The sequence below is a fragment of the Dermacentor andersoni genome, chromosome 1 (assembly GCF_023375885.2).
Source record: "Dermacentor andersoni chromosome 1, qqDerAnde1_hic_scaffold, whole genome shotgun sequence".
Classification (NCBI taxonomy): domain Eukaryota; kingdom Metazoa; phylum Arthropoda; class Arachnida; order Ixodida; family Ixodidae; genus Dermacentor; species Dermacentor andersoni.
In genome coordinates this window covers 42,094,140-42,118,296 of record NC_092814.1, presented here as the reverse complement: position 1 = coordinate 42,118,296, position 24,157 = coordinate 42,094,140, and the positions used below count along the sequence as shown (strand labels likewise).

The window sequence follows — 24,157 nt, the reverse complement described above, 5'->3', positions numbered from 1 at the left end:
TTTTCGCATGGTAGTCTCGGACTAGCCAATGGAAGAAAAAAAACATTCAACATTTATTTTTTGCACATGGTTCACATTATTGATATGCACAAAGAACATGTTGCTTCAGCTGAGATTTCATTAATATTAGGTGCCATTATTGGGCCATAGGAACAAATGGCTGGATTAGGCAGAAACGTTGGTTTTACCCCCTTCAGTTACCAACTTCATGAGGCTTCCGCTGACTGGTCTCTCCTGACCAGTAGTCCATTTGAAGAACAACCTGGGTAAAAAAAGTTTCTACTGTTAAAAAAAAGAAACTGCAATGTATCAGCTCAAAAATATATCCAGAGCTACTGTACTTCCGTAAGAGGGTTTAAAAGGCCCCTCACCAGGTTTGGGCATAGCAAAAAGACAAGTGGGGCGTGTACACCACGAGTGGAAATCGTGTCTGCAAGTATCAAATAGTTCCATGGCACGAAAACAGCTAAACTTTAAAACAGAAGTATATGCACTCTTCCTTTCGAGGGAGCCCCGCTAGAGAGAGCGTAGGCCACATGTAGAAATGCCTTTAAGATATAGCACATGATCTCAATAAATTGTCTCAATGGTGGAATTACATTCCTGGGAATGCACCGTGCAGCAAAAAGAGGCTGGGCGCGTGACAAACATGACATGGTCCCTAGGCTCCAGAACACAGGGTAGAAATTTTGCTTGCGGATGCTAGTTGAAGCAGAAGGAGAGAGTGTATACACTGGCAGTCAACCTTGCCTCCTGGCAGTATAGCAACAACATACCACTTTCTCCTATCTCCTCTCATAATGTGCCAATTTGAAAAATTATTGCAGTAATACGCTCCCTAGACAGTGCCCTACAACTTGCTGTGTACTATAACCAAAACATGCAATGGGACCTGGTGAAAGGGGCCTTTTAAATGCATTGGCAAACAATTGCACTTGTATTAGCAACAGAAAGCAACTTTCAGAGGCTACACACTGGTTGCACCTTTTGTCAGCAAATTGGTGCAAGGGCAAAAGCAGATTTAGTGATGCAGTCGAACCTAAACGTAACCAGCCAATACACAGTTCCAAATCAAGGAAAAACTTGTTCACCTGTATTTCTAAACATGCATATACTTCAACGAAAAATGAAAAAGATGTTGAGTAAAACAATCAGTAATTGGTTTACCGAACTATTCACAAGTACCACATTAAGTTTCCTCGGCCTAAATTAGAAATTTGAGGCATCGAACTCGGCATAGCAAAAATGTTATGTTGCCCATTAAAGAGAATGAATTTCAGACTAATGGAATTTTTTCACTGCCTCAGACGCTACCATGAGAATACATACTTTATGTAAAGGAACCCTAAAGCAATTTGGAAGATTATGTACGAGTTCATTTATTAAAAATGTAATTTAGATTGAGGTATTTTACGTTCCAAAACCACGATCTGATTATTAGGCACGCCGTAGAAGGAGACTCCAAAAATTTTGACCACCTGGGCTTCTTTAATGTGCACCTAAATCTAAGTACACAGGTGTTTTTACATTTCGCCCCCATCAAAATGTGGCCACCGTGGCCGTGATTCGATTCCGCAACCTCGTGCTTAGCAGCCCAATACCATAGTCACTAAGCAACCACGGCGGGTATGAGTTCATTTATTATTTGACTGGAAAGTTGGAACCCGCCTGAACACCACAGTTACAAAAGATGGGTTCCTTGGGAAAGATTTTCTTGGATTATCTCATGAGAAGTGCACAATTCTTAAATGTTTCGTGAACCAGCCACCACAAAGATTTCTGTAGAACTTGTTTCAGAGGGCAAGTTCCTGTTAACAAAAGGTGCGCTTCTAATCACAGAAATACCTGTGCAAATTCACTACTGCCTCTGCCAGCCTTAATGTAGAATCTGCACACATCATTCAGGCAATCCATCTCATTGGCTTGGACATTTATTAGCTTGCGAAAGAATGAAAAAGCAGGACCCGAATTCGGGTGTCTGATCAAGGTTTATTCTCTCACCATTATGATGGCTCTGAGGATAAGGACTAGTACCAAAAAAAATTTCATATTCGAACTAAAAAAAATAGGTATTTGAAACTGTTTTAATATTCGGTTGGATACGAATATTCCAATCAAATCAAACATATTGCTGGCTGTGTGGGAGCAAACATGGTTCTTAGAATTTGGTCCTATCTAGGAATATCGTGGCAATATTGCACTGAATTTTGTGATAATTTTGTGCTGCTGGTGAAATTTCACCTGTAAAGCACACTTAGCTACTAAACGTCTGAACTTTGCGCGACAGCGAGGGGTGCCTTTGTTTTTCTTTTCTCTCTCTCTCTCTTTGTCAGCACCATTCCCAATTCTGAGTTTATTGCTTGAAAGCAAGTGCAATGAGTGACGATTGGCAGAGGGTCAAATGCCTCCGAGTTTACAGGCATATGATGCGGTATATTAAGGCATAGGTTGGCGAAGACAGCTAATGGGAATTACTCAATTTTCCAAGTTAACATGAGACAAATGCACAATGTTTTAATATAATGGCTTACTAGTGTAGTTTTGTAACATTTACAATGTAATTGCAATGTTCCATCATATGAAATTAAGCTAACTCAATTCAGTTCAACTCTATTCAATATTCGATTCAGTATTTGAAGCTTAAGTATTCGTGTTTGAAAATTTTTATATTTGCAAACCCCTAAAAAAATTTTTGTTAATGGCAAATTTTTTGGAAACCACTCTAGACGGGACCTGCTCCCAGAACTGCAGCAGCAATCCACACAAGATAAAAAAATAAAATTTGTTACAATGTTCATCACCAGTTTTGTTCATCGAAAGGAAAAAACCTTTGAACCCCCAACTCATCACTTCCCATCACTTCCATCAGTCCACAAGGGGTCCCCGACATATCCATGGCCCAGAACCACTGCACAAATGACATTAGACATGAGCATCCATGTATGCCCCAGCACACATACGCAGGTTGTTCCACATGGTTGCATCGCCTATCACGCTATGCTATGCCCACTGTTGCAGCTGCATTACGAGTAATTAGTTCACATTACGAAAGAAAAATACATAATTTCCCCCTAAGGTATCAAAAGCTGCCCGCTCGCAGCATGTTTGTGCAAGTATGGTAGTTTAACAACATGCCACTGACCTTTCTTAAAAAGGTTGTGAAACGTTTGAGCATTTTATTAATTTGTTATTGCAAGTTTATTAGCTTGTTCTGAAGCTATTATGTTCAGGCACTTACTCAGCCACAAAGCTCAGGGGAGTCCAAGACGAGAAGTCAGCCTTGGGCATGAACTTTCGGTTCATTGGAGTGTCCAAGGTCACGGGGAGTATAGCCACTACAGTTGTCCCTTGTGGCAGCCCACTCTTGTCACCGGCAAGGCTCTGCACAAGGTGGTGCACAGCTGCCTTTGCCATGCCATAACCAATCATGCCTGGGAAAGGAAATGTCAGAAGCTTATTCAAGCCTTTTGATACTTGATGAGCCTTTACAGCAAAAAGCTACACCTGTGTAGTATGACAGGTGCTTTAGTGTAGAGTGCTGGATTCAGCTGGTAAGACAGACTCTTTTACTGTGCACCAAATATGAGCACAGAAGCATTTTCACTGCCTGTCCCCATTACAATGCAGCTGCCCGACTGGGGAGTGAACCTGCAACCCCACGCTTGGCAGCCGAGCACCAGATTCATACACGCCAATAAAGTAACTGTATAAGCGCTCTCTAAGCAAGCTGGCTAAGTCGTGCAGCTTTAACTTATGTTGCAGCCTTCATGTGTTTTGTCAAGTATTTCATTTATTTATCGTAAAGGCCCCATTCATGGCATTGCATAGGAAGGGAATTAAAATCCTAATAATTTAATCATATATGCAGTATAGTATAACTAATGCACATCACAAATAATATACAATATAGAAGGCCATACAACACAAATGTAAACGGAAGATTTCTCAATCAGTCTAGTATGGTACAGTAAATAAATAGTAAGGGCATTTGCACAGGTGGCTAAAAGTAAGACTGCTAGCTGAGCTTCTGCAGAAGGTTGGTCTGCATGCTCTTGTGCGAATGAAAACGCCACATGAGGAGCAACATTTCTAATAAGTTGTATATAAGCCATTGAAACGTTGATGAATAATCACTACCCATTGTGGCAATAAAATTAGGTTGCCCTCGATATTAGTGGAACACAATCAAAACAATGTGCACTTCTGAGCATGCATCCATGTTTGAGGCAACGTTCAGGAGCTTGGATGCTGAAGTGGAAAATGAGAACCCGATCAGAAGCTCCTTTGTCAACACTGCTGCTGTCATTTAAAAATTACATAGCCAAGCTGACCAAACAGCAAATTTCGCATTCTTTGATTTAGGAAGCGCTAGGAGCACTGGAGTCTAGCTTTGATTTACCTGTAAAAATTATTTTTCAGGGCTCCCTATTGTGGCAAAAAATTGCCAAATCTGACAAAAAGTTCAATATGGTGCATCATGTTGCTCATGGAAAATTTTTGACAGCAATGTTTCATGTGTCATAAAGATGTTGATCAAATTGACTTCTGGACTAGTAAGGAAAGCGTTAATATCATATTTAGGGGGAAATTTCATACTGAAAATTTGTATGTTAGTACCCAACTGCATGAGCAAGAAAGAGATTTTTTTGGCCCTGTACAAAAATGATGCAGTTAAACCTCAATATAACGAAATTCTCGGTATAACAAAGTATTTAACTTTTTATAACCTCTTGTCCATAGAACACCATGTATTTATGACCTCAAAATAACAGCATGTTTGTATGCCATTTTCAATATAACGAAATTTCACTGCAGCTGCAAAGGAATACCGAGACAATAAATGGAGACTTCCCCAGATGCGGATGGTCAAATGAGTGAATTACTAGCAGCTGTTTGCAAACACACCTCTCAAATCGCGCCCTGTGCAACATGAGTGACCGCCGAAGTCTAGCCACATCATGTTCTGTGCAAAGTCCAAGTCCAAGTTGGCGTGAGTCTGGGCCGTGGCTGCATGTGGCTTTAAACGCAGCTGAGCGCATAGCAGCCGCACACCCTGCTTCAGAGCTAATCTGCCACGTATGTAAAGAGTGGGCATGCCGAAATGGCTTGGCACCATGTAAGCTGTCTTACCACCCATTTAGTATTGGAGGTTGCATAACGAGACAGAAAGAGAGCGGTTTGGATCAGAGAGCAAACGGGTATAGCCGATATTCTAATTGACATTAAGAGAAAAAAAATGGAGCTGGGCAGGTCACGTAATTCACAGGTTAGATAACCGTTTGGACTATTAGGGTTACAGAATGGGTACCAAGAGAAGGGAAGTGCAGTCGAGGACAGCAGAAGACTAGGTGGGGCGATGAAATTAGGAAATTTGCAGGCGCTAGTTGGAATCGATTGGCGCAGGACAGGGGTAATTGAAAATTGCAGGGAGAGGCCTTCGTCCTGCAGTGGACATAAAATAGGCTGATAATGATGATGAATCTCAAGTTTCGGTGGCCCGTTGGAGCAAGAGGCAGACTAAGCATTCGCTCCCAGCTGCCGGTGCTTTTCCTGATAGCATCGTCCCAGTGCGGGTGACGTTATCGAGAAAATTTGATATAAAGAAGCAATTTGCCGATTTTACCGACTTCATTATTAGAGGTTTAACTGTACTTTGTTATTCCTCACCTTTTATGAATGTTTCATTTTTCCCAAGTTTACAGTCTAGGCAAGAAGTACATTACGAAGCAGATTAAAATTTTTTTTAATGAGAATGTTGACAACCTTCTAACTATCGTTAGAGGTTTCCAAGAGTTACCAAATTGGCTAAAATTAATGCAGTACACAAATGTGAGACCTATGAGAATTCTTTTTCAGAATTTCATAAAATGGAATTTTTGCTCTATGCTCAGCTGTAAATTCTGTATTAAGCTTTTTATATAAATACGAAAAAGATTGTGCAATTGAAGTAGGAATGCAGCAAGTTGACACAACATCAACACAGCAAAATACATTATAGCTACAGAGAAACCTTGCCTCACCATACCTTTTGCAAATTAAAGCTGGTGGCAGCTGACGAATTAAACACTAATGTGAAGCGTGATAAAGCTGCCCAGTTGCATCTTGTTTGAATTATTTACAAAGTAATATAGTGTTAGATTCACCTTACATTTTTTTCCTTTATTTCTTGTACTTTAATGTTATAAAAGTATTTTCGCCAATACTGCACTAATTTATACCCGTGACACACAGGCACTCGGAAGTCCTTTGAACTAAGAGACATCTGCCCGGAAAGGCATTCATGGTTTCCAATAAGTCTCGCAGTGAACTTTTATTGCAACCATACTTTCAAACATGTGCAACTGGCCCCATTGCAGTTGTCGCAATCGTTGCACCACCATACTGGCCTTGGGCAGCTTCGTCTGCCTGTTTTTTTAGCCATCCAGTTTCCTTGACGCTTTCTTTTGTTTTGCGTTGACCAGGTGCACAATATTCTGCGTTTTGTCAGTTTCACTTTAAACAAGCAGTGCCTTCTGTTTTGCTGTGGCACTTACTGAAAACATATAAAGGAGACCATGCCATACCGTGTGCCATTGGTGAAACTGTTGTTCATAAGGGGTCCTTCAGTGCAAAGTAAAGGGGTTCGTTGGCGTGTCAGTTGGCCACACAAGTTCGTCAGTGTGCCAGGAATATTATTTTATGGAACGTGCCTAAACATCTTTTTCCATTTCCTCATTGATAAATTCAGATCTGTAGCACTGCATTATTAAATGAAGATTAGCAGAGAACTTGCAAGGAGAAACAACTTTCTCATGAAATCATGTATATTAATATCTAGAGACAAAAACTAAAGAAAATGTTCCTACAAACCAGGTGTGGGTTCAAGAGCAGCCTTGGCTCCAGTCAGTGCAAGCAGACCACCATTTTTCAAGTGCTTTGATGCAAGGCTGGAAGCTATCACCGACGTCCAAACACTGGATTTCCAAAGAGAATCGCAGTTCTTCACATAATCTGTAATTTAAAGAAGGGCAGCTTCAGTGGCAATGCAAATAGAACATTTGAGCAATGATAAGATAAAAAAAATTACATTATGGGGTTTTACGTGCCAAAACCACTTTTTGATTACGAAGCACGCCATAGTGGACGACTCCGGAAATTTTGACCATTTGGGGTTCTTTAACGTGCACCTAAACACAAGTGTTTTCGCATTTCGCCCCCATCGAAATGCGGCCGCCGTGGCCGGGATTCGATCCCGTGACCTTCGTGCTTAGACCTTAGTGACCTTCGTGCTTAGCAGCCACTAAGCAACCACGGCGGGTAATGATAACATTCTAAAAACTGTATGGCTTTCACTCAGCTGCCAAATTGTGGATTGCTGGCATCTATTTTTATGCTAATACCCTTGCGGTAAGCAAATTTGCCAGTTGTATTGGCAATACAAGCTTGAACCATGCGCCAACAAACCCTCTTCTTTGAGTGACTGATGGGGGTACAACATTCCCAAGAAACACAGGGACATCGTAGTGGAGAGGTCCAGATTAATTTCGGCAACCTTGGTTCCTTAGCGTGCACCAAATGATGGATACATCAGCGTCTTTGCATTCTGCTCCCATCAGCTTGCAGCCTCCATGGCCTGGAATTGAACTTGGAACCTCATTCTAGCTCAGCAGCAGTTACGTCACTGCTACTGAGCTAGTGGCAGGACACCCTGCCTTTACAGACAGTGCCAATTTTCTTCACCACTTTATATTCACAATAAAATGTCAAAATCAAAGGTCACCAAACAATCTGCAAGTGTGAATGGTGCAAATATTATCAGAACTATTTATTTGTAATTGTTCGGACCTCAACAACAGTTTGCTCTCACTGGGCATTGACTTTTCTGGTACTTGCATATTAAACAAAAAGTGAAAGGCTCGTTTCTGGGCTTTCAATCTAAATAACATGGCTGATTGGGCATGTTGGTAAGACATGACAAAAACTTGAAGCGCACAACCACACAAGGACGGTGAAAGAAAGCTGACACACATGAGAGCTTGTGTGTCTCAGTCTTGTTTCACTGTTGTCTAGTTGTGCTCTTAAACTTTTCGTTCAATCTAAATTAACATGAAAGTTAACTATTCACATAGTGAAAATTAGGAGAACGAATCGTAAGGGTAACTACTCCTTAGAGTTAAAGCTTAGTAATGAAATAGCTCAAAGCTTTATAGCTTCATGGAAATCCTTTGTTTGACAAACTTGTGCCAATTTGAGGCAAAAATCCAACACCTTGCCAATATCAGGCTTTCTTATCACCCACTGGCCAAATCTGGTGATGACATAGGGTGAACACCGCTTGGACCACTGACGAAGTGCAACACAAGGAATTGCATTGGAATAGAATCATTACATATAATCCTAACAGACAATAGCTGTTCCATAATCTCGTATAGAATAGCAGACCTTGATGGGATCCAAGTAAGTTTTGACAAAGTTTACTTCCGAAGAAAAAAAAAATGTTGCAGAAATCCAGCATGCTGAAATGCCATGCCACAGTATCTTAACATTTCGAAGTAAATACACGATGCAGTGTACACTAGAAAAAAAAAAAGTGCAAACATTTCATTGCGCCAGTTATTGCAAAGTTGCTTGAGAATCATTTTTCAAATGGAACATTTTATCGCTCTGCCAACGTGGTTACAGTTAATGCCGAAAGCATGTTTGATCATGTATCCAAAAATTATCTACATTGGCGTTTTAGTGCTCATCGAAAGCCTCCTAAACATATGAGCCTCAACAAGTTTTTTTTTCTTAAGTTGCATTGTTGAACAGCTACAGCCAAATCGATCATGGCAATGTCAAAAGAAAAACCTCAACAGCGCAACTTGCCAGCAGAAGCTGCGTTTCCCCCAGCCCACCCGCCGGCTACGCAAATGAGAGCATCGATCTTGTCATCCTGCAGCACTTTGGCGACTCCTTGAAGCACCAGCTCATGCTGGCTTGTCCATGCGTCACAAGACTGGACGACCACATTTGCGTCAGCTTCTTCGTTCGGAAAGTGATCCACGGACGCAACCCACTGCACAGAACGCATTAATTTGAAATACCGCACATGAAAACGATAATTATAATTTGACTACGTCAAAAACACGCATGTTAAAGAGGCATGAAAGCAAGGCGGGTCCAGAATGTGGAAGGCATGCTGAAAAATACCGCATTAACGCTACAAGGCTCCATGTGAATGAACTATATTAAACTTTTCCTACTCGCACCGTATGCTTCGAAAGCACCTGTTGCGTGCATGCAGAAACTTTTACAAAGTGGGCGCTAAAACCGCCAATGAAATTTTAATTTTTGCAAGGTCGCCAAAAACAGAAACACAATCCTTTCACAAGGCGATACGAGTACAAGACCTTGAAATGTCTAGACGTCGCCGCTGATAAAGACAAACCGCCGAAAGAATCCGCGAATAGTAGGATTTGAACATGCGCTGCTCACCCACTGTTTCTGCCTAAAAAAAGAGACAATCGCGCTTCCAAGCGCTCCTTTTCCTCCGTAGACAACTACACGACCTGCCGTTGCCATCGTTTTTCGAGGAATGTCGAGCTAATTACTCTGAGGACAAGACGGGAAAGGACGTGACCACACTCTCCGAGACCAAGGGATTCCTTTGAGCGACTGACTAGACTGGACTGACGGCCCTGCCGGCGTATCGGCACTCGGCGGATAGCGATTACGACGACCGTTGCGACCCCAGCTGTGCCTTGCTATCTGTCCGCAAATTACTGTTACATTACACCCGCAGTAACAATAAATGCATACTTCGGGCGGATACACCCATCTTGCTCAAAAAACGCCACTGGAATGACTGGAAGATAGAAAAAACAGCCGATTTCGTTGTCATGGCAATTATGACAAGAAAAAAAAACCGTGGAACAAGGCTCAGCCACAGTGCTCAGCCCAAACGTCTTTCATAACCACAAAAAAATCGGGAGGAGGTGACAAACTAAACTATGTAAAAAAAAGCCACAATTGCATTCCAGTCAATGAAAAACGAGCAAATAATTATGCTTAACGACGTACAAAAAAAAAAAAGAGAAATGCAGACAGGAGTTTGGCGTTGTAGGCTTGTAGGCGTTCTGTCGTTTGGCCACATTGTCAAGTAAAGCAGAAAGAAAAGAGAGGTGTACACGATGCATAGGGAATCTCGGCTGCTGTAGCAGCGTATCCTGCTGTTTTTGGTTGTCACAGTACAATTTCTTGTGATAGTGAGCGACAACCAATTGCAGTGACCGACGTTCTCTTTTCATTTTCCTCCTAGATCGATGTTTTGCGTACACTTGTCCAGATGGCTGGCCTAGGAAGAAACGATTCAAAGAAACTGACTTCACTGTTACTACAGCCGCCGAACTCAAGCTTCTCGTGGAATGACGTGCCCAGTGGAAACATTCTCATGCCAGTGACTCAAATGGAACCTGGAACTGAAGGTTAGCTCCTATATGTTACTGAAACGAACCTGTGACGTTCTAAGGCTGTTGTTTCACGCAGCTGTTGGAGTTGTAACTACTTTTTCAATGTTACGCGATGACATCAACGCATTCGACAACGTTGTGACATACCGCATACCAACTCGAGTACGAAGACAGCGCACCACTTTGCAGAATATCTGACAAATACGTGCAGCCCTACCGATTTGGCTTGATGCAAATTTTCGCTCAATCTTCGCTCGCAGAAACAGAGATCAGTATTGTGATCAAAACTGCCGTATTTTTTTTTCTTAACACTTAAATGCAATTATAGTATTGTATAAGCCATAATGAGTTGCTCGGGCATACTGTGCTTGTAGTGCATGCCGCTTAGATAAACAATAATCAGTATACGTTTTGACATTGTCGATTTGCCATTCATAAGTGCTAAAGTGTGCCAGCAGAACAGTTTCAGTTTTGCTTTCGGAGCGCTATTTTTCAACACAAAGGTGAGACAGCAGAACAGTCCTTGTGCTGAAAAAAATAGCACTATGTCAAACTAACTAGCCTGACAGTACATTCATAGTGTGAGGTTGATTGTCGTTTCTAGAGTCCTTTCTTTGGAAACACTATTCGGGCCGAAATAGGGTTCCTGATGTCAAAAAATCATTGTAGCTTTTGAAATTGAAGTGGTTGATCCACATAATATGTTTATTTCACATTTCTGTGGTGCTGTTAAGCTATAAAGCACATATGTGCATCTTAATTTGGTGCATTTTGCCTGCATAATTAAATACATTATTCTGTGCTTATCATTTTATGGAAAAGTTATTTTATGGGGGGGGGGGGAAGTTAGATGCACACACTTGACGCCGTCTGCATGGTTATCAAATAGGCTTTCATGCTAGTGCGGTATGCTACAGTTTTGTTGCCAACTGTTTTGGTAAAACAAGTTAACACTGCAGATGTTCGTCGTCCCTGACATTTCATGTTACCCCTCACCGGGCCATGTTTTTGCAAACATAAATCCCCATCCCACTAGACAAAAGCTAGCTGAATGCCACATTATGGTGGCTAGAGGAGTGTAGTTCCCCACTTCTCCGCATCATGACACAAGAATGGTGCTGCTGTTAGTAGAACGGTGCTCCTGCACGCGTTATCGTCCATACACAGTGTAGACAGAGGCATGTTAAAGGGTATCTCTGCCACTGTTTTCAGCTATGATGTATGCTTCAAGTACCGTTGTGAGCAGTGCAGAAAGGCTGCATGGAGAATTTTGCTATCATTTTTAAAGATGAAGTGTTGGAATTATTTCTCTAGCTTATATGCAAGAACCTAGCTTGCATTATCGTTTTAGTGGTTTTGAACTTGTGTGAAGTTATATGTAATGTTACGCTGAGAACTAGTACATAGTCTTTTTCTTTCGTGGGTTTGGTGCTGCCAAGTATCTATTGAATTAAATAATTTACAGGTTCAACCTTCTGAAGCAATATCCACCTAGGCTGTGAGATACATCCAGGAATTATTTAACATGCACCTAAACTTAAATACACGAGGGTGTGGCATTTTGACCCCATTGAAATGCTGCCGTCACGGAAGGTAATGGAACCCGCGAACTCATCCTCAGCAGCACAATGATAACCAATTAGCCATTACAGCGGGTAAGAACCATTTGGAGCAAGGATGTTGCACTTGGAGCTGAACTTACTGCTCTCATATAATTAAGTCTTGATGTTGTTTGCCACTCCTAAATCTTCATAAAAAAATGTTTACTTCATTTGATGCCATAGGAGGCAACATTATGTCTATTTCAGCAAAAAACAAACTTATCTTTCCTGCAGAGTTATGGTGCAGCCGTTGGTTCCTTGCATAGAAACACAAACACTTCCAATTGAACTTTATTGAGTGTAATGACACAGTCTAATTTTACACAAACGGAAAATGCGCTGGCCCTAGAACCTTTCACTGCCGGATTCTGTGAGCATGAGGCAAGAACATGTGCGCTGCCGAGCTCCGCAAGCACCAGCACAGAAGTCTTGGAAGTCTTCGCATTTTGCACAGGCACAAGGCGTATAGCCAGGATTTTTTTCCGGGGGGGGGGTGGGGGGGTGGGGGGGCGTGGCGGCGAAGGCGAAGGTTGCATTATTCTCTAAGTTTTCCATGCTTGGTGCATAATAATACAACTATTACCTTGAGTGTGCCGTTAGCCTGCCTGAAGGCGTGTATCATTCTGTACTTGCCTGGGGCAGGCATAGGAAGGATATGCGCTTTTATTCATAGGTGACGTGCGAGGCATAAAAGGGAGCAGGGCTCAGGCTGGAAAAATTTTGGGGGGGTCTGAAGCCAGGTCAGCTCCTCATTGGCTACGCCACTGCACAGGTGGGTTCATTCACAGCTTCTTGTGATCTTTCCGAGCGTACATTTACGGTAATTATCACTTACGTTACGTGAACATAGTCTCAAATAGAGATGAGCGGAAGCACCATATCATTGCATCTTTGGTAACCACTTCTTCATTGACCACCTCGGTGAAATAACACTTCAGGAACTGTTGGTAAAAGCCTTGTTCGCAACACAACTTGTCCGCTTCTGCTTTTGTCGGAGCTGAAAACAATGTTGGCTTAGGCCCCCTGACCTACAGTTCAGAGCGAAGAAATAAGTGTCTGTGCTCATCTTTGAAGAAGAAATGCCACCACTAACTGATGTATCCTCCGGTGATTCGGCCTCGAAGATGAGTGTCTGCTAACCTTGTCAATCACATTGTCCCCGTAGATGCTTCCACATCTTTTAGCAACTTCTAAGCACACAATAACAGACACCTGCAGCTTATAACTGCACAAACTAACAGTCACAGACGATAGTTCTTCCCTCTGCCTACTTTATTTGCTGCACACCATCTGTCAGAAGTACCAGACGACGCGCACTGTTGAGTAACTTTCTACCATTCTACTGAGCACAGTGCTATATATGCGTCATGATGCAGAGAAGTGGTGAACTATGCTCCAGACGGGTCGTCGGCATGCCTACTCCTCTAGCCACCATAACCTCATTGCATTTCTCTAATGCAGCTGTTGTAGGTTGGCTCAATCTGCTGTATGGGTCAAACTAGTAACATAGCTGTATGTGTTATATGTTACCACTCTCATGCTGTTGCTGTTTGCATTACAAATGTACAGATCTGTTAGAAAAATAAAGATGTGTGGTAGTCACTGTTCTACAGGTGAGTTGTGCATGTCATTTTTACTGTACAGACTAAACATTGTGCAAGACAAGAGTGATGACAGCCTTGTACCTGTCACTTTTGTTGATCTGGGTTCATCTTGGTCTAAAGGTGCCAGTTCTCACCTGCTGAGTTATGCCACTTCCTTTTTGCAGATTATGCAGATGCAGATACGTTCTTGGGTCAAGAGCCAAATAAAGCACAGCAGTTTCCCACTGCACCTGAAAAGGCCAGCGTGGCTGAGTCTTCGCCATCAGGATCATTCTCCCAACTGCAGCAGCCCCTGCGACCACCGCCAGCCCAGATGCAGGCATCACCACTGACACAATTTGTTGGGTCACCAGTGGCTCCTACAGAGAACCTTTCAGCAGTGCCTGAGGCATCCTTCCAGGCATCACAGCCACTGCAAGACCAAACAAGCCCTGCTCTTGCACCTCCTCCCATGGGTGAGTTGACAGATGTCTATACAAAAAGTCCACCCTTCTTCATTGTGCGTCTCTTCAATAAAGTAACTCAATCCTCCCCCCCCCCTTAAAAAAAATATGAACGAGTCCCAGCATTTATTTCAAATTACAGTTGACATAAAAGTGCCACCATCCTGTGCTGCAAGAAAAAAGTTCAACTGTCACATTTTCAAGCAGGCTTTAGCTGAATGGAACCAGGTGCCATGAATGCTATTAGGCACAGGCAAAATATATCTTGTAGTCTCTTGGAGGGTTATGGCTACATTTAATATGTATTGCTTCTGCTCAGGTTTGTATGTGTCCAATTTTTTTAATTTGATGTACATTAGGAGTTATTTTTTATTAATTCTGACCCGTATTGAGTAAATAAGGCCTATAATGTTGCTTAACTACATAATGTGTTAGTGTATGCAATTAATACAGAAAATGTCATTACAGTACCCTGATTGTTCAGACAGTTAAATCAGAGGTTGTGTTTTATCTTACCCAGTTCTCTAATTCAGATGTTGGGTATATAAACAGTGTAGTGGTAGAGTTGGTATAGGTTGCAAGAAGCCTCTGCTGATCTTTTTTCTGCCACCGATTGTTTGCATACTTGTTACACATAGGTGTTTGGTAGCAGAAGGTTACTCCCACTACTATGCTCGTCCTTGAGGCATATTCGCAAGACCAGAGCATAAATTTATAATTGCCATAAAGCACATAGGTGATATTAATTCATATTGTCTGTGGCAATGGTATCATAAAATGAAAAAGAAAAATCAGTTTTAAACCACAGCCATTCTCAAAGCAGACATCAACTCTATTGAAGGTACACATCAATTTTTATTACCATATGTACTCTATTCTAAGCCGACCCTTGAATGTCCAAAGCCAGAAAAAAACAAAAAAAAAAACTTACCTCGAATGTAGGCCGAACAAAGAAATGAGGTCAGCGTTCACAAAATAACAGCAGTTAATATAAACATGCCGAGCTCATTCTACATCGTCACCACCGTTAGCGTCCAGACCACACATACGCATGCGGACGCGCGCAAGCTCGTGTCCGTGCACCCATGCATGCGCAGACAGTGCGACATACGTGTCAAAACGCGCCGCAATCTCGGTGAGCAGCTCCGCTCCGTTATTGTGCGCTTATCTTCCTTATGGCTGTCATCTCCTGGTTGCGGCACATGCAAAAGTGTCTGCTGTTGCCTCTTCCAACGACGGATGTTTTTCTCATCGATGCTGAAGTCTCGCCTGGCTTACTATGCCTGTGCGGCTAGCACAACTTTTCGTTTGAAAACACCATGCCGCACACCAATACCATAGAACCAGCTCCGTACTTCAGTTGGCTTCTGGCCCGGCTAGTAGCGGCTGTGATACTGACTTTTCTATGAGGCGCTAGCTATGGACCATATTTATCATTTTCAGTTACAAACAGGCGCGTTTTTTAAGCTCCTCGAATCTAAGCCGGCCCTAGAGTTTTGTATGTGATTATTTGCAAAAAAACTATTGGCCTAGCTTTGAATAAATACGGTATGTTATATGTACATAATGGCAGCTCTTACATTATGGCACTTTTCTCTATGTCTGAGCTCGATAATTTTTTTTTTCACATATGTTTTGTCATTATTCTGCAAGTATGATGCATTGTATGGTGTAAGATTACCATGTTTTGTCCTTTTTGGCAAACAGTGTTTTTCTTTATTTTAAAGCATTGGTAACCGCTATGGACCTTGGTGCTTTTGTCATTGTTTTATTTATTTATTTATTTATTTATTTATTTATTTATACTGCCATCTGAAATCAGATCATAGCAGGGTGGGTATACATAGAAATATGCAAGCATGTAAACACATAAAATTCATAAGATATGCAGGCATTTTTCAAACATTGGTGAAGAATACATAACATACAAGCAAATAACGCACACAAATTCTTAACATTTGCAAGCCTTTTTCAAACATTGATAATGAGTTCTGGGTAACAATATCAGAATTAAGATTATTCCAGTCTGTTATTGTCCTAGGAAAAAAAGAATATTTGAAACAGTTAATCCGTGCGTTCATGGGGGTTATTGATAAAGCATGCCTTCGTCTCGTGTTATAACCTGATGAGTAAGTAAAGAACTTGGAAGTGTTAACCTTATAATGGCCATTTACAAGTTGAAAGAGGAACTTTAATCGGCAGATACGGTTGCACACAGTCACCGGGGGTAATCCACTGCGTCTTACGAGCTCACCAACAGACGCACAGCCGTATGAATTGAAAACAAACCTAACTACCTTATGCTGTACACGTTCCATATTTTTAATATTGGTTAAAGTGAATAGGTCCCAAATAACTACGGCATATTCTAGCAACGGACGAATGTAGGAATTGTACACCAGTAAACGAACACTAGACGTAGATGATTTCAGTGAGCGCCTCAAGAAAAACAGTTTACGCAATGAATTTGCAATAACAGTATCTATGTGCTTTGTCCAGGAAAGCTCATTGGTTATCCATAGGCCCACATATTTGTACTCTCTTACGTCTGATAGAGATACGTTGTCAACATTATATGCAAATTGAAGAGGTTTTTTTTTGGGGGGGGGGGGGGGTGATTCTCATAAAAACAGTTTTTTCAAAATTAATAGACATTTGCCATTGTTCGCACCAAGCAATGACCTTTGCCAGGTCATTATTTAGACGCACCTGATCATCAACAGAAGATATCTTTTCATACAAAATACAGTCATCTGCATAAAGTTTCATGGAAACTGAAAGTTCTGCGACTATGTCATTAACAAATAATATAAATAAAAGTGGTCCCAAAATGGATCCCTGGGGGACTCCAGATGCAACTTCTGCATTGTTAGAAGAAGTATTGTTTAAGTCTGCTAGTTAGGTAGGCTCTTGTGGTCTTCTAAGAAACCGAATATATGTTTATGAATTATATGCTCTAAAATTTTGCATGATGTAGATATAAGAGATACTGGTCGGTAATTCTCTATGTGTGCTTTTTTCCCGGATTTATGTAAAGGTTTGTTTTCGGCCGTCCTCCAGTCATCCGGTAGGGAACCATCGCGTAAAGATCTGGTGAATACGACATACAGGTACTTAGCACCCCATTCCGCATAATGCTTTAAAAACGTGTTTGGTATATTATCTGGTCCTGGTGACTTTTTAGTATCAACGTTCAATAGCAAATTGAAAACGCTGCTCTCAGAAATAACGTCAGATGTAACAGGAAGCGATATAGAAAAGTTGGCAAGGCAACCATTATCTTTGGTAAATACCGACTGGAAGAATTTGTTAAAAGCAGAACAAATGACAGTCTCATCACTTACACATTTGCCGTCTATCATGAACCCACTGGTGGAAGCAGATTTAGGTGTGATTTGGCGCCAGAATCTCTCTGGAGACGTTTTAATAAATGAAGGCAGGATCGTTCCGTAATATTTTAATTTTTTTTTAGCAAATTATTTTCTGTTTTAGTTGTTCTGAAGTGCCTGCCACAATAGATTTTAAGGTTACATTTGTTCTTGATTTCGTTTTTAACCTTTTAAGCCTTCGCTGTAAGCGTAACGTCTCACGAGAAATCCATGGGTTACGGTGCACAGAACATTTCGCAATTTTGGCAACAAAACGGGGGATACATTCAGAGACAATTCCCCTAAAGGAAAGCCATAAGTCATTTATATTGCAAGTGCTGTTTCTGAAGTCATCAAAGTAGAATGCAAGCATATCGAGAATAGATTCATCATCAGCACGAGAAAAAGTGGGAAACAGGTTATCGCATTTCGGATGGCGCCACTTACAAAAAATAAGTCTAGAATTGAGCTTACGGCTCCCTCTACTCTCGTGAAATTATTTACCATTTGCACTAAGTCAAACGTGAATACAATATCAAAGATTGTGTTATCAACACTGTGAGCAGAATGCAATGGAAAGGTGTGCCAATCAATGTTTGGTAAATAAAGTCCCCTGCCAGTAGTATTCTGTCATCTGATTTTACATGGCAGTGCATATATTCCCTTGAGTTTTCAAGTACCACAATGGTGCACTTGTTCATATATTTGCTATAATGGACACTAAAGGGCAACACTGTACTTTTTCAAGGCCGGATGTGCATTGTTTAAACGAAAAAGAATAGTTATTAGTGGAGAAAAATATGGCCAAACTTTCCTCCTTGAATTTAGTGCCTAAATAGCGGCAGTGGTACATTAGCATGACATGGCAAATTTCAAAATATTTTTGCATGTTTTGGCTATATTTGTTCACAGAAAGTTTTCAAAGCTCGTCAGTTAAAATCTGGTCCTTTGGAATGCAATTTAATCCTTGTTTATCAATGACTATTGTTAAGTAATCCACGGCAGGCACTATCCCACTCTTAACTACATCATGGGGAGCTAGCACAGGAACATCCAGCCTGTCTTTTAGTTCTTGTCATTTTTTGCCTAACAATACTCACCTATGGTAATGCTGCCATTTCTGGTATTCCAGAAGTGTAATCTACAATTAACCCACCATGGTTGCTTAGTGGCTTTGGCGTTGCGTTGCTAAGCACAAAGTCGCAGGATCAAATCCTGGCCACGGCGGCCACATTTCGATGGGGGCGAAATGCAAAAACACCTGTGTACTTAGGCTTAGGTGCACGTTAAAGAACCCCAGGTAGTCAAAATTAATCCGATGCCCCACACTACGGCGTGCCTCATATTCAGATTGTGGTTTTGGCCTGTAAAACCCTTTCATTAATTCATTAATTCATTTGTAGCCTAATCGCATGATGCATGATCATTTTTAGTGCTGCTTTTAGTCCCATGAAAATCAATGGGGGTGAATGCAAAATGCCCATGTACCGCGTATTGGGTGCACATTAAAGAACCCCAGGTGTTCAAAATTAATCTCGAGTTTCCCACTACAGCATGCCTCATAATCATAATGTGGTTTTGGCATGTAAAACCCCATAATTTAATTAATTTTAGTCTCATAAAAAGGACGGCACTTCTAATTGCTAGGCATCTTTTCTTTCTTTTTTTTTCTTTTGGTAACATGCCAACTGTTGCTTATGCAGTGCATGTTCTTGAGTATGAATTGTTCTCACAATTGACTGTGACTTGCAGGTCCACCCATGAACTTCCACCGTCAGAGTCCCTTGACCCATGCTTCCTTCCTGCGCCAGACAGCCCACTCGTCGCACACAATTGCATCAGGACCGGGCATTGTTGCAACCTCCCCAATTGGCCAGTCTCAAGGAGCGCTTTCACATCAGGGACCTGGCCAGAATGGTCCACCTCCACAGAACTTCTACGCTCCATCGTTGTCCCAGACCAGTGCTTTCTCACATGACCCTTCATTCAGTGCCTCTCCTCCTGCTTCCTTTGAGCAACCACTGCACTCATACGTGCCTGACCATGCCCAGATCCCTGTCTCTCCACCAGGTGCGACGTATGTTCCTGTGAGGCCTCACTGGTTTTACAACAAGGAAATTGAGAACAAAATTGTTTGGATACCTTTCTCCCTGTTGGACTCAACCAACCTGGAGGAAGCGTCTGCAAGGTTGGCTTTTGGCAGTGAAATTGTTGTGACCACAGATGGTGGAAGGTATGATGTGGATGTCGGTGCTCGGTTGCGCCGTCCAGTGTACTGGGATGAAACACCCAGTCAGGTGCGACGTTGCACCTGGTTCTACAAGCTGGAAGGCCAGAACCGCTTTGTGCCCTATGAAGAACATGTGGCCTTCATTTTAGAAGACCATTACCGAAAGGCTATGGCCACGGGAAGTTGGCACCAAAAACTGGAACTGCCTGGAAATCAGACAGTCGTCATGCACAATTCCAGCGTAATGGTACACTTCCTGCCTTCAAGCCACCCAGACGAGTGGGGCAATGTTAGTGAGGGTCAGACACGGCCTCGAGTCGTCAAGAGAGGCATTGAAGATGTTGAAACCATTGAGGAAGGCGAGCCCAGCCAGATTGATCATCTGGTCTTCGTAGTGCATGGCGTGGGTTCTGTGTGTGATTTTCGCTTTCGCTCAGTTGAAGAGTGCCTTGATGACATTCGGCACATATCTCTGGGGCTCATCAAGAGCCACTTTAGTGTACCCTCCCAGGAGGGTAATATTGGGCGCATCGAGTTTCTGCCAGTCTCGTGGCACTCAACATTGCACAGCGATGCTACAGGCATTGATAGTGCCCTTAAGCACATCACTCTCAGGAGCATCCCGAAGCTGCGTCATTTCACTAACGACACGCTTCTTGACATCCTTTTCTACACTAGCCCCGTCTACTGCCAAACCATTGTTGATACTGTGGGCTCGGAGATTAACAGGTTGTACAGCAAGTTCACAGAACGCAACCCTAGTTTCAAAGGCACTGTTGCACTAGCAGGCCACAGCCTCGGATCACTCATTCTGTACGACATTTTGTCGCATCAGGGTGACACCAGCTCCCAGTCAAGTTCCACAGATGTCTTTGTTGACTCTCCAAAGGCCGAGATAACACCACCACCCACATCGACTCATGCTTCTGAAGAGGCATCAGAGCTTCTGCAAAATGCTGACAAGGATGTCTCCGTAGAATCTGTGTTTCAAGAACTCATGCTTGGTGACTACATCTCCAAGATTCATGAAGAAAAGATTGACATAGAAACCCTGGTAAGTTTCCTGCATGCATACTTGCAAAATACAGTAAGTGCAGCCAGGCTTTCTAGTTGCTGTGTACCGTGCAGTAGCGCTAGCTCTACAGACAAACTTTAAGCATTGCATAACCACCAGTGTGCGTGAGCATTTTAAGTACACCAAATTTGGCTACTGCAAGGAGACTGGTGCAGTGAATTGGCCACATGGTGATGGTCATGTCTGAATATTACTCTGATGTGTGCCATGAAAAGAACTGAAAATTCAAACAAAACCCTGCACACTTCTATTATTAGAGGAACCACGCTGCCTGCCAGCTGCGACGATGCCACAGGCAGTCGCTTCCACATCACACACGTACCACCTGCAGCATACATGTAGCCAGCAGCATTGTAAACAACTTGGGGGAATTTCCGTGAAACACAGAGTGCGCAAGACCACATCTGGAAGTACACCCTACAAGAACAAAGAAAAGAAGGCAGGGGAAAAAAAAAAAGGAGGCAGAGTGGTGACATAAAGGTCACGTGGCCCTCGGCTCCGATATGGGAGAATGCAGAGAGGAGACCTGTTGCTCGTGGACACTGGTTGAGGCAATGAGAGAGAGCCCCTGCTGCAAGGAGGGCAGCTTTCGTCCTCACACCACGGCCTTGCAACATTCAATTTGCTTCTATATACACTATTACTAAACTCTTCTTACAAAATTATTGCGGTGCAGCGATGCGCTTTACAACTTCCAGAGCATAACCATAGTTTCCACTGATGCCTGGTGAGTAGTCATTTAAGAGCTGTGTAATCTGAAAAATAAACTAAGAAAAACTCTAGACAACCTTGTAGTCAGAGAAGAGATATCAAACTTGTGAATTGGGAGTTTATCACATACATGGGTTGACATGAGATGAAAGCCTAACTGTTACTGGAAAAATTACATATTCAAGTGAAGCAATCATATACAGTCAGAACTGTTCATATCATACTCGCAAAAAAGTGTCTCGAGTTCAGTATCGTGCGTAGTTCGATATAATTGTTTTATGAAATTTGAAAACTAAAAACCCACCTGACACTTTTCTGTCAACATACTTTGCTGCAGTGATGCTAACTGATGTTCATTGATTGGCACATGTGGACCTGTACATTTCACAATGACCTCTTAATAGACACACATGCCATGGTGAAAGGCGAATTTTTTTCTCCCTTCATGGCAAGCATGGAGTTCGATCTATCAAATGTGGATACAATTTTATTGTGATATAAACGTACATTTGACTTGGCCGGTTTCAACTACTTAGTGTTGTTAAACATTTTCAAGTTCTAGTTACACCTTCCAATTGTATGGGTAGGACCTCAGTGTCCTGAAGAAAGGCCCAGTGCTATCTGACAGCCAGTTAATGTGTGCAGAAGCACATCATCAAGAGCAGCATGAAATTTACAAAACGAACATTAAAGGGGCTGAGCTGTCAGCACATATTTTAATTAAAAATAGCAATTTGAAATTTCTCCCTCTAAGTCCCTCCTACTGAAAGTAACTGCCATTTTGGCGTGGATTGTGTGATGTCATGAAGTGTGAGGCTACTGCTGTGTCATCAGCTCTGAAACAGTTTGTAACCACATCGAATGTCTTGCCCGACACATTCTGGCACCTAACAGAGCAAGAAGAGCATTGCCGTTGAGTTGTACCCACAATTCTTTCACTCGCATAATAAAAGTAGCACAAACCAGAGAACGCCTGCAGAAACTATCTCGGGCTGACTGCCACGATGCACATGCAAAGATGAAATGATGCATGGTGACGATGCAATATTTCTGGTTTGTGAAATCATTTCCATTGCTCATGAAAGCATGACTTCCGAGATCGGCTTCTGTTTGGAGGGAGCCGTTGCTGCAAGTACATTGGTTCAACTCTGTTATAAAAAAAACTTCAATGCAAATTTTCCACCATAACAAATCTGCACAAATTTTGCAAGCTTGCTGTCGAACATGTGCAGTTTAACATATGATGCATAATTCAAGCTGAAAAATTTAATGTCATGGCCCCTTTAGTTTTCAGTATTGAAGTCATCATCTTTCTCTGCCAAGAGGCTGGCAGTTATCTCCTTCCATACTCACCTGTCTGATTCGTTGTGCTGCTGAGCATGTGGTCTTGGGTTCAGTTCCTGACTGCGGCGGCCATATTTAATGGCAGCAAAATGCAAGGACACTCATATGCCGTGCTTTGGGTGTACATAAATTAATCAAAATTAACCTAAGCCCTCCACAATGACATCTCTCAATGCGCTTGTGTTTGTTTGAGATGTTAAACCCAATCAATCAAACTAACTTTACAGTTTGTGGCTAAAGTGTCAGATTCTTATACCACATTTGTAAAAGCTTGTGCAAGAATCTTCATAATGGAAAGAATTCAGCGGCAATTCAGCGGTAAATGCAAGAGAAGTACCATTAACATTATGTCACACCTCTTTGAGGTCCCGTATCCACGATTTAAACTGCATTCACCACATTCCAACGGGTTGTTCAGAAACTCATTGGACGCACCTCCTGCCATGTGTTCTACACTCTGTTTCAGTACTTCCATGCAGCAGAGCCAAGCCTACATGACCTGCGAGCACAGATCCTTGCGCTGCAAGATGTAGTGCCATAGTTTGGAACCCATTGCACAACTACATGGCCTTGACAATTGGTCTTGTTGGCAGGTGTTTACTTGGCAGCTTTGCAGGTCGCAGGGTATTTTATTTCACGATTTTGCTTCATTCTTTAATAAAATATTTATGGAGGCTCTATGATACTGAAAATAGACTTCTCCACTTGTTCGAATGAAAACAAAGTTCATGCAAAGAACAGAGTCAGAAGTGGTTTTAAGTAGGCATTTAATGAACCACAAAAATTTGTGCATACAGAAGGAGGTCCTATAGTCAGAGACTGAATCAGGACCTCCTATGGTAGTGAATATAGAAAAATTTATTAAAGCAGCAGACAGTAGTAGTGAGCACAAACAATAAAATACAATACACTTAATGCAACGCTGCCATACAGACATTCATTTACATTTAAAAAGTACAAACAAATAATTGATTTGGCAGTGGCTAAATTCATACGCGCAGTTGGCACAGCCACAACACTCCGAAGGACATCCTCCTGGGTAGTGCTTCGTCCTTCGCAAAAATGGCATCTGTAGACTTGCTTGTGTGGTATCGTTCCAAGCTCTTTTACACGAAAGAAACTGATAAGTTGGCGTTGAACATGCTTGGAACATTGTAGAAGGAGTGCAGTAAACGGGCATAAATTCTAATTAAGAAAGCAGCTGCACTTATGACTGTCTGCAGGCACACCGTGTACAAGTACGTAGATGTTAAAAGAGGAATCAAAAGATGGCGCCACCATGCCGTGCGACATTCTGGCCGAGTGCTCCTTCTGAATCCTCCGCTTCCGCCATCTCTACAACCCTCCTACT

The 24,157-nt window shown here is 42.1% G+C and overlaps 2 protein-coding genes across 3 annotated transcripts in view; one reads left to right on the top strand and one right to left on the bottom strand.

The window, feature by feature from the left end:
* Nucleotides 1-29: 29 nt before the first annotated feature.
* On the bottom strand, nucleotides 30-9,790 carry Dhpr (dihydropteridine reductase). Its single transcript, XM_050193977.3, has 5 exons — nucleotides 9,457-9,790; nucleotides 8,848-9,037; nucleotides 6,850-6,990; nucleotides 3,239-3,431; nucleotides 30-262 (listed from the first exon to the last, which is right to left on the bottom strand). Exons 1-5 carry the CDS (start codon nucleotides 9,541-9,543, stop codon nucleotides 166-168), a joined length of 708 nt encoding a protein of 235 aa, XP_050049934.1. The 5' UTR covers nucleotides 9,544-9,790; the 3' UTR covers nucleotides 30-165.
* Nucleotides 9,791-9,943: 153 nt separating this feature from the next.
* PAPLA1 (Phosphatidic Acid Phospholipase A1) overlaps nucleotides 9,944-24,157 on the top strand; it is an 88,757-nt gene continuing 74,543 nt past the window's right edge. For both annotated transcript variants that reach the window (XM_050193959.3, XM_050193958.3), the window contains exons 1-3: nucleotides 9,944-10,445; nucleotides 13,800-14,090; nucleotides 19,199-20,730. In XM_050193959.3, the coding sequence (XP_050049916.2) occupies nucleotides 10,307-10,445; nucleotides 13,800-14,090; nucleotides 19,199-20,730 (1,962 nt within the window). In that variant the 5' untranslated portion in view covers nucleotides 9,944-10,306. The remainder of the gene's footprint in view (nucleotides 10,446-13,799; nucleotides 14,091-19,198; nucleotides 20,731-24,157) is intronic.